An 11,731-nucleotide genomic window follows, 5' to 3' on the forward strand; every position below is an offset into this window, starting at 1 on the left:
TTTGTGTACATACATAAAATTCAGTTATGTTTCATATACACCTTATACACAGAGCCTGAAGGTCATTTTATACAATATTTTTAATAATTTGTGCCTTAGACAAAGTTTGTGTACATTGAACCATCAAAAATCAAAGGTTTCATTATCTCAGTCATGCCAAAATTATTCCGTATTTCGGAATATTTGGATATGGGAGACTCAACCTGTACTTCTTTTAGATTTGTGCATACCCACAACTCAGCATAGCCTACAATTCAGTCTACATCCCCTTACTAAACTTAATCTATGCTCAAACGGCCCATTGCCACGCAGTTACATCCATCCAGGTGAAAGAGAGGATGTAGCAGGAGCTCATGCTACAGGGCATCCGCAGTGCTAAAAACTGCAAAATTCTACCTTCTAAACGGACTTACGTACAACTCTGCATCCACCCGATAATTAACCAGAAACAATGATTGAAAGTGATGTGATATAGTCAGACTATGGTTGGATTTTGCTTGATGCTGCGTATATATGATTATCTAATGCATATTGGGAATGGAGGTTTCTACATTCTGTGCCCTAGCATTTAAGTGTTAATGCTCTAATGTGATATATATTTTATATTCTGTACTAGATGATTTTGATACTTTTCTGCACTGAGTCTATTATTCTCCTTTTCATATATTTATATAAATATGTTTATATATGCTGTAGTTTTTTCTTTTATATGCTCTGTAGTTTGCGAACGTGCTATTTATATTAGCTGTTCTATATAATTGTGATGGATATGTTTTATGATTTTGATGGGTGATAATTATTGTGTGTGATTTTTTTTTATTTATTGTTATATTGTATTGTTTAATTGCAAAAACATTTTCAATAAAAAATACTCAATTTAAAAGAAAGTGATGTGATATAATAGATAGACATTGTTTAGATCGGTAATCAATAGGTCGACATGGTAAAAAAAAAAACACGGGAAAAAAGGTTGACTGACAAATGGTCGACATGGTTAAAAAGGTTGACATACATACATAGTCAACATATTTTTCTTTGTAATTTAACCCTAGCCCTTGCTGCCTAACCCTAACCCTCTCCGAATTGCCTAACCCTAAAAATGTTAAGCATGTGTCGACCTTTTGAACCTGTAACATTCTGCACTGTCGACCATTAACCAGTCGACCATATGGTGTCAACCTATTGACTGTCTATCTTCAACCAGACACCGATTAAAAGATATTGGAGCAATAACTGTTATAGCATGGCATGTTCAAAACCTTCTCATAAAAACAAATGGAGTTCCAGATACTTGTTGACTATATACAAAAAAAGACACCGTAGATATCCTGGTCAACCAACTACCTAGAAAATTGTTTGAATCAGTGTTCTTTATTTTGGTAAACATACCAGATTGAATATACAGTACAGGTTGAGTCTCCCATATCCAACTATTCCGAAATACGGAATATTTTTTAGCATGACTGAGATAATGAAACCTTTGATTTTTGATGGTTCAATGTACACAAACTTTGTCTAAGGCACAAATTATTAAAAAATATTGTATAAAATTACCTTCAGGCTGTGTGTATAGGGTGTATATGAAACAAATGAATTTAATTTCTGTACACAAAATTTGTTTGAGCCACAAAATTATTGAAAATATTGTTTAAAATTACCTGCAGGCTGTGTGTATAAGGTGTATATAACACATAAATGCATTCTGTGTGTATATTTGGGTCCTATTCCCAAGATATTTAATTATGGTATGCAAATATTCCAAAATACAGGATATTCCGTTATCCAAAATACCCCATGTCCCAAAAAATTTGGATATTGTATTTGCTATATAATCCTGTGGTTTACAAGTTGGGCGACATAAGATTTTCTGTTCACCAACACAGGAAGTCTTATTGTATGTATTAATATATGCACTATAAGTTCAAACAATATAGACAATTAATTATGGGGATTCAAAACATTTTGAGAAGTTTTGTCTTTTTGGAATAACAAACAGCCCATTAATGTAAAAGTGACAGTACAAAAAAAAAAAGAAGAGATTGAGTACCAGCAGTAAAAGACCATCTTTCATCTAGAGATATATCCAGGTCTGACTGAGTTATGTATTTACTACCTCTCCCAGAAACAAAAAAAATATATTATAATTAAAAGTTGAATCAAACTGAAAAATATTAAAACAAAAATAAATATAGATTAAATTTTAAAATATTGAACACTCATTCCAATTAAATATTTCTAAACCAGCATAACACGAGTGGATGGCTTATCAGTCATGGCTTTATTGCAGAAATTGCCATTAATGTACTAGATCACAACTTTTGGGGGCCTATTTATCAACAAGTATTTGCAGAACATCCCCGGAAAACACAGGTACCCGCAAATATCAAGTACCACCCAGATGTATGTAGGGGATACCACATCAGATATCGGAGGTTTCTATGGGGGCTGCATAATTGCCGAATTTACCTAACTCTGGAAAGCATTAGGCATTACAGCCTATAGGTAACACTTTGCAATAGTTACCGGGAGAGGGAGCTGTGGGATCCCTTCCATGGCAATGGCTGTTCGCATATGCGTGGTCAGCAGACAGTGCATGCGCAGTAGCACAGACGGATCCCAAACGAGAAGTGAAGAGATTAAATTTGCGTGTGTATATTGTTATATTTGAGCGTAACAACTTCTTATTGCACCAATAAAGAAATTATATTTATTGGGTCTGAAATAATAAATATGCCCCTGGGTGAGATATTGACTATGGCCCTCATTCAGACCCACTCGCGAGCGGCTGTACGCTCGCAAGTGGGTCGATGGTCTGCACTGCGCATGCGCACGACGGAGGGAGCTGAATCAGGGCCCACCTCCAGTAATATGGAGCGTCCTCCTGGACGCTCGTATAGCTGTGGGTCACCACCCACAGCATATACGAGCGTGCAGGATGATGGTCGCGATGGTCTTGACCATCGCGACCATTGAAACTGCAAGCAACAGCCTGCGGTTGAGGTTTTCAACCGCAAGCCCTGGAGTGATTTTGGCTCTATCTCACACCCACAGCTTTGCGAGCGTCCAAGAGGCCGCTCCATTTTCATGTAGGAGGGCCCTGATTCAGAGCGAGCGCTCTGGTCAGAGCGTCCGGCTCTGAATCAGGCCCTCTGTACACAAGGCAGCCATTAGATGTGGTCACACCTCCTCTTTCTTCCCTCCAGTCCCATACAGAATCCATGGCTCACTATCTCCCTCCATGCTGATACTGCCGCAATAACACAAAGTACACTGTAAATATCCACATCAAAATGTGGAAGTTAAATCAAAGCCAAAATCTGGCTTTGTTTTATTAAGCACTAAATTTAATTGGAATTTTAGGGGCAGCTAAAATAAAAATAGTTTATTTATGGTCATTTAATAGTTTATTTATTTAAAAAGTTGATTTACATAAAAAAATAAAAACTGATAATATTCACAAATATACAGTACAGGTTGAGTCTCCCATATCCAAAATGCTTGGGACCGGGGGTATTTTGGATATCGGAATATTTCGTATTTTGGAATATTTGCATAAAATAATGAAATATTTTGGGAATGGGCTCCAAATCTGATCACAGGATGCATTTATGTGTTATATACACATTATACACACAGCCTGCAGGTCATTTTATACAATATTTTCAATAATTTTGTGGCTCAAACAAAGTATGTGTACATACATGAAATTTATTTATGTTTCATATAAACCCTATACACACAGCCTGTAGGTAATTTTATACAATATTTTCAACAATGTTTTGCTTTAAACAAAGTTTGTGCACATTGAACCATCAAAAAACAAAGTTTTTACTATTTCAGTCATGCTCAAAAAATTCCGTATTTCGGAATATTTGGATATGGGAGACTCAACCTGTATATGTAATTCTTTCAAATGTTTGTCAAAACGGAAGATGTCTGAGATCAAGTATTAATCCAGGAGGAAGTTATTTTATCACACACCGCAGATTTCCTTGGTGAGTGCGACATGCCAGTGTCACCAAATGTAAGCTTAGACACAGAAATTTGCTGAATTTTTGACCTGTTAGTTCTTTATTTGACTGCATTGTTTGAAGCAGTAGTAGCCATGGTGGACCAAGTACACATCGCTGCTGCTAAAGTATGCTAATGTCACAGTAGGTGTCTTGTGTAAATAGAAGCCTCCTGCGCTCCGCCCGAGGACACAGCAAGGGATCACTGTGTGGCCATCTGAGCAACCTTCAGGTTACGGAGGATGGTCGGTGTTTTCATGCAGCTGAAGCCAAGGAAGCTGATTACAAGGACACAACCATTGGCTTCAGCACGCCCAGAAAACGGGGCCAACATCGTTTTCTGGGACGTTGCCTGATGCCGCCTGCGCTCAGCCCTCCTCTCAGCCGCAGACTGTCAATCGAGCTCTCACAAGGAGATCTGCACATGCGTATTACAAGTCCTGCGCATGAGCATATTTTCAAACATCGGAGTTATACGTAAACCATGGGGTTTGCGTACAACTCGGAATCAGCTCTAAAGATTTAAGTAGTGCTGGACAAACAGGTTTTGTTTAGGGGAAAAAAGACGCAAAGGGCCTTATGTGATCTGACAGGCTAATACATGAGGCTCAAAGACTGGGTGGAATCAGTAGAGGCGAGGTGGATAAGGTGATTGTGAACTCTGGCCCACTATGGTTTAAAGGAATATTCCCCTGTCACTGAATTAGGCGGTCAGTAAAAATCCAAAGATTTTATTTCTAGGATGTAATTTATTTTGTAATTTTGAATATAAAGCCATTTATTATAGATACATTAAGATCTATGAATTGTTTTATGATAAGTGGACAAATATTCGTCCGACTCATTGTGAGTATCATGTGCAACCGTGGTTAGCTTTGCTGCTCTGGGACTTTGAATTCAATTAAGACCAGGGTGCATGTTTTGTTATGCTGGGTACAAACTAGACCAGTGGTCGCCAACCTTAAGTGGGGTGTGAGCTATTCAAGACAAATTAATCCTATTTAAGAGCTACTAAAATTATAGATAAAAAAAATCTAGCTAATAACCGAACTATTGAATGTCATTTACTGAAAATGAGAAATAGGTTTCATAGAAAATAACAATGCTTTTAATTAATAGCGATATTGTTGCAATTTGTAAATAAAGTTTAAGAACAGGAGTCACTGGCGGTGTTTGTCACGTACTGTGCCACTCAAATGTGGGTGGAACCTCGGGGAAGCACATCAGGTGATCGTAGCAGCTATGGCAATCACTTGACTCGCTTCCCCATGGCTCCATCCACAGCGTCGATGCCACAGGGGAGCATGCATCAGAGGTCACTTCCACCTAGTGGGCTCCTAGTTGACACGGCAGTACTGTAGCTAAGCAAGGTACCCTCCTAGTTGACACGGCAGTTCTGTAGCTAAGGAAGCTACCCTCCTAGTTGACACGGCAGTTCTGTAGCTAAGCAAGGTACCCTCCTAGTTGACACGGCAGTTCTGTAGCTAAGGAAGCTACCCTACTAGTTGACACGGCAGTTCTGTAGCTAAGGAAGCTACCCTACTAGTTGACACGGCAGTACTGCAGCTAAGCAAGCTACCAAAACTAAGACTGCGAGCTACAGGTTGGAGACCACTGCACTAGACGATATAAAGACGATAATTTGTCCGATGTAGCGGATCGGACGACATATCGACCACATCGTCCATTGTGTACAGACTATGAGGGGAATTCAATTAGAGGCGAAAAGCCATATTCGCCTGTTTTTTTGTGAAAAATTCGCCTAAAAAAAAAAATTCGCCAAATTCAATTCCAGGACAATTTTGCCTAAGTGGAAACAATTCTCCAAAAATGATTCTCCAATCAATAGCTGGTGAAAAGAAATGCAAAAGCTTTATTTTGGGGTGCAAACGTGGGGAAACAACTCAGACCCCTTGGGACAGCCCCCCAAAGGACAAATATGCAAAAAAAAACAGAAACTAAAACCTAAGAACACCCCAAAAGAGACATGTCATTTTTGGGGTGAAAATTTAAAAAGTGGGGGCATAAAAATTAAAAGTAGCGAAAAAGACTTCTTGGGGGTCCACAAGTATGGGTCAGGTGTTTTTGGGATTGCAGGTGCATGCAGCAGGTGGATTTTTCAAGTTTTTTAAAAGTTCACTTTAGAGACATAAAAACATGCTTGCACCCATTTTCTAGCACCCCAAATTTGACAGGACTACTTATTTTCACCAAAATATACAGCTTTTCGCCATTCTTCAGCACTTTTACAAAGACGCTAATAGCAAGCAATTTACACAACTTAAGTACGCAAAATAGTCTTATTAGGGCTATTAGTACACATCTATATTGATTCCCTATGTTAATGTATCTTTTTTTCTGGGGTACAGACTGATTTCCCCAATTCTCTTAGTACTTTTCACCTGTTCATTCGCCTATTTCCGTTTTCGCCTGTTTTGCAACTGAATTAGGCGAAAAGCGGGGACGAGCACGGAATAAATTCGCCTCTGAAACAGGCGAATAAAGCGGACAGGCGAAAACTTCGCCTCTAATTAAATATGGCTCTATGTCACTGATGAAGCGCACTCCCGTGCATCATCAGCGACAACGCCCGTCCGACTGCGACATTGTCAGCAAGGGCCATGCTGCAGAATGGCCTCCGACGTCACAAGATCGCTCCCCACGACCCTCGCCGGGTCCTGCCACACAGTAGGTCAGCAGGGTACACATCGTTAAATGTGTACCCAGCTTAAGTTTTCATGTGGATTACTCCCAGGCATTCAGTTTTCCTACCACAGACCAAATTCTGATATTTTATTAGCTGCAGTCTAAAGTAAACCTAATGTGTGTGCAAAACAAGATTGTAAGGACAGCATAAAACAGGGACTGGTAATAAATATGCACAAACCAGATTTTAAGGGACCATCTGGTCGTCCTGCAGTCAATGTTTGTGTCCGGACATGAGGTTAGAGGCATGTCTGTAGTGACTGGGTTAAAAATGCGGTGGAGGCAGGCGCCTCTGTTCTATGCGGCAGTTTAAAGATGCTTTAGAAGGAGGGAGGGAGGTTGAGGATGATGATGATTTAGCAGTATAGAAGTGGTAACTGCGCACAATAAGATGTGGCCACACTCTGATTCCTATTTTATAATGTTGGGATTTATGACCCAATAGGAAGAATGGCATGGTGACAACTTGCAGCGAATCATGACCTGCCAACTTCTCAGGAAATAGAATTGGGATCTGGTAGGGTGCTGATGTTATCGCATAATAAAACCAAATGGAAAATGGTGTTTTAACCATCACCATATCCAGGAACAGTGCCGTAACTAACGGTCAGTATGGCACTCATAAGTGGCACCAACCGGCTCAGCCACACACAAATTTTGAACCCTGGGGGAGCAGCGGCCGACTAATCAGCGTCGGGGCAAGCTCTCCGGGAATTACCCCAGATTTGCCTTTTGCTCCTAATTCTGTCATGGGGCCTCCATTATGTTGCGGCCTGGAAGTACAGCAAGCGCCACATCATGATTTTGCAACGCAGCTGGGAAATTTTAGTCAAATCCTTCACCCTGCCCAGGAACACTTTAATACATCTCTGGGCTACTGAAGAAAGCACTACAACCACTCAGCATAGTGTCCCTTCTATCACTGATCACTGGATTATTGTCACTTATTCTATTACTTCCATCGTACTTTATAGTGGTTTTCATACTAATAGCCCAAACTTGTATAATTAAAGGTCAATACCACGACTCAGACAAATAGAATTTAATAGCAATTTTTCCAGCACAATTAGGCACAAGAATAATGTCATTACTTCGGCAGAAGTTACACCACCTGTGCTACATCGCATAAGCAGGGTATTACTGGCGCTGCATGCCCTATACCTGTGCTACAACACCCTATAAGCAGGGTATTACTGGCGCTGCATGCCCTATACCTATGCTACATCCCATAAGCAGGGTATTACTGGCGCTGCATGCCCTATACCTATGCTACATCCCATAAGCAGGGTATTACTGGCGCTGCATGCCCTATACCTATGCTACACCCTATAAGCAGGGTATTACTGCGCTGCATGCACTATACACAAGTGCTACAACCCATAAGCAGGGTATTACTGGTGCTGCATGCCCTACACCTGTGCTACAACATCCTATAAGCAGGGTATTACTGCGCTGCATGCCCTATATCTGTGCTACACCCTATAAGCAGGGTATTACTGGTGCTGCATGCCCTATACCTATGCTACATCCCATAAGCAGGGTATTACTGCACTGCATGCACTATACACCTGTGCTACATCCCATAAGCAGGGTATTACTGCACTGCATGCCCTATACCTGTGCTACAACATCCTATAAGCAGGGTATTACTGCACTGCATGCCCTATACCTGTGCTACAACATCTTATAAGCAGGGTATTACTGCACTGCATGCCCTATACCTATGCTACACCCTATAAGCAGGGTATTACTGGTGCAGCATGCCCTATACCTGTGCTACATCCCATTAGGAGGGTATTACTGCGCTGCATGCACTATACACCTGTGCTACATCCCATAAGCAGGGTATTACTGCGCTGCATGCACTATACACCTGTGCTACATCCCATAAGCAGGGTATTACTGCGCTGCATGCACTATACACCTGTGCTACATCCCATAAGCAGGGTATTACTGGCGCTGCATGCCCTATACACCTGTGCTACATCCCATAAGCAGGGTATTACTGCGCTGCATGCACTATACACCTGTGCTACATCCCATAAGCAGGGTATTACTGCGCTGCATGCACTATACACCTGTGCTACATCCCATAAGCAGGGTATTACTGGCGCTGCATGCCCTATACACCTGTGCTACATCCCATAAGCAGGGTATTACTGGCGCTGCATGCCCTATACCTAATGCTACACCCTATAAGCAGGGTATTACTGGTGCTGCATGCCCTATACCTATGCTACTTCCCATAAGCAGGGTATTACTGCGCTGCATGCCCTATACCTGTGCTACAACATCCTAAAAGCAGGGTATTACTGCACTGCACGCCCTAAACCTGTGCTACATCCCATAAACAGGGTATTACTGCGCTGCATGCCCTATACCTATGCTACACCCTATAAGCAGGGTATTACTGCACTGCACGCCCTATACCTATGCTACACCCTATAAGCAGGGTATTACTGCACTGCATGCCCTATACCTGTGCTACAACATCCTATAAGCAGGGTATTACTGCGCTTCATGCCCTATACCTATGCTACACCCTATAAGCAGGGTATTACTGGCGCTGCATGCCCTATACCTGTGCTACATCCCATAAGCAGGGTATTACTGCGCTGCATGCCCTATACCTGTGCTACTACATCCCATAAACAGGGTATTACTGGCGCTGCATGCCCTATACCTGTGCTACATCCCATAAGCAGGGTATTACTGGCGCTGCATGCCCTATACCTGTGCTACAACATCCTATAAGCAGGGTATTACTGCGCTGATTGCCCTATACCTATGCTACACCCTATAAGCAGGGTATTACTGGCGCTGCATGCCCTATACCTGTGCTACAACATCCTATAAGCAGGGTATTACTGCGCTGCACGCCCTAAACCTGTGCTACATCCCATAAGCAGGGTATTACTGCGCTGCATGCCCTATACCTATGTTACACCCTATAAGCAGGGTATTACTGCACTGCATGCCCTATACCTGTGCTACAACATCCTATAAGCAGGGTATTACTGCGCTTCATGCCCTATACCTATGCTACACCCTATAAGCAGGGTATTACTGGCGCTGCATGCCCTATACCTGTGCTACATCCCATAAGCAGGGTATTACTGCGCTGCATGCCCTATACCTGTGCTACTACATCCCATAAGCAGGGTATTACTGGCGCTGCATGCCCTATACCTGTGCTACATCCCATAAGCAGGGTATTACTGGCGCTGCATGCCCTATACCTGTGCTACAACATCCTATAAGCAGGGTATTACTGCGCTGATTGCCCTATACCTATGCTACACCCTATAAGCAGGGTATTACTGGCGCTGCATGCACTATACCTGTGCTACAACATCCTATAAGCAGGGTATTACTGGCGCTGCATGCCCTATACCTGTGCTACATCCCATAAGCAGGGTATTACTGCACTGCATGCCCTAAACCTGTGCTACATCCCATAAGCAGGGTATTACTGCGCTGCATGCCCTATACCTGTGCTACACCCTATAAGCAGGGTATTACTGCACTGCACGCCCTAAACCTGTCCTACATCCCATAAGCAGGGTATTACTGCGCTGCGTGCCCTATACCTATGCTACATCCCATAAGCAGGGTATTACTGCGCTGCATGCCCTATACCTATGCTACACCCTATAAGCAGGGTATCACTGCGCTGCATGCCCTATACCTATGCTACATCCCATAAGCAGGGTATTACTGCGCTGTACGCCCTATACCTATGCTACATCCCATAAGCAGGGTATTACTGCGCTGCACGCCCTATACCTGTGCTACATCCCATAAGCAGGGTATTACTGCGCTGCACGCCCTATACCTGTGCTACATCCCATAAGCAGGGTATTACTGCGCTGCATGCCCTATACCTATGCTACAACATCCTATAAGCAGGGTATTACTGCGCTGCATGCCCTATACCTATGCTACATCCCATAAGCAGGGTATTACTGCGCTGCATGCCCTATACCTGTGCTACACCCTATAAGCAGGGTATTACTGCGCTGCATGCCCTATACCTATGCTACACCCTATAAGCAGGGTATCACTGCGCTGCATGCCCTATACCTATGCTACATCCCATAAGCAGGGTATTACTGCGCTGCACACCCTATACCTATGCTACATCCCATAAGCAGGGTATTACTGCGCTGCACGCCCTATACCTGTGCTACATCCCATAAGCAGGGTATTACTGCGCTGCATGCCCTATACCTATGCTACAACATCCTATAAGCAGGGTATTACTGCGCTGCATGCCCTATACCTATGCTACACCCTATAGGCAGGGTATTACTGGCGCTGCATGCACTATACACCTGTGCTACATCCCATAAGCAGGGTATTACTGCGCTGCCCTATAAGGAAGCCACAGACACAATGAAGTACACACAGCACAGCAGGAATAGGTACAGGTGTAAATACCATGATATGTGACAGGAGACTCTCACCTCTATACACAGAGCGGAGGACACCACTACACCATCTCAACGCCGCCATCTTCCTCTATAGGTGCCAGATATTCTGCCTTTCAACGTTCCCTTATAACCACCCGTCTTACTATCCTCATAGAGATTTTAAATTAATCAGCGATTGAGCAACATATTTTGTTACAAAAATACCCGTATAAAACCGGGGGGGGGGAACAGGATTGAGGTTTGTATGCTGCAGTTTTAATAAAGGCACATGGAAGGCCAGCCGGGAACGGGGTCCTCTCATTGTCAGGACCTATTCATTTTGACAGCGAGATTCAAGCATGGAGCTGCTGTAGTTGTCGGTATCACGTGATGCCTTCCGGAATCATCATAGTGATGTGTAAAGAGCCGCCATATTTGATATGGGTACATGCCCATATACTACATTAATCCACTACAATGAAGTCAAATGTACAGGCATTTTTGCAATAATCAGAATCCATTTCATAACGCCTGTCCAAGGTTTATATATTCTGGACCTACAAGCACTTTCGTTTTTTTGTTGTTGCTATAGAATACAGATGT

General features: G+C 42.5%; 1 protein-coding gene across 1 annotated transcript in view; it reads right to left on the bottom strand.

The window, feature by feature from the left end:
• Positions 1–11,469, bottom strand: part of MRPS5 (mitochondrial ribosomal protein S5) — a 169,621-nt gene extending 158,152 nt beyond the window's left edge. The window contains exon 1 of the mRNA XM_088477395.1: positions 11,183–11,469. Within this exon, the coding sequence (XP_088333521.1) occupies positions 11,183–11,231 (49 nt within the window). The 5' untranslated portion in view covers positions 11,232–11,469. The remainder of the gene's footprint in view (positions 1–11,182) is intronic.
• Between the last annotated feature and the right edge of the window lie 262 nt (positions 11,470–11,731).

Source organism: Taudactylus pleione, unplaced genomic scaffold, assembly GCF_031769625.1.
Source record: "Taudactylus pleione unplaced genomic scaffold, aTauple2 ptg000201l, whole genome shotgun sequence".
NCBI classification, from domain to species: Eukaryota; Metazoa; Chordata; class Amphibia; order Anura; family Myobatrachidae; genus Taudactylus; species Taudactylus pleione.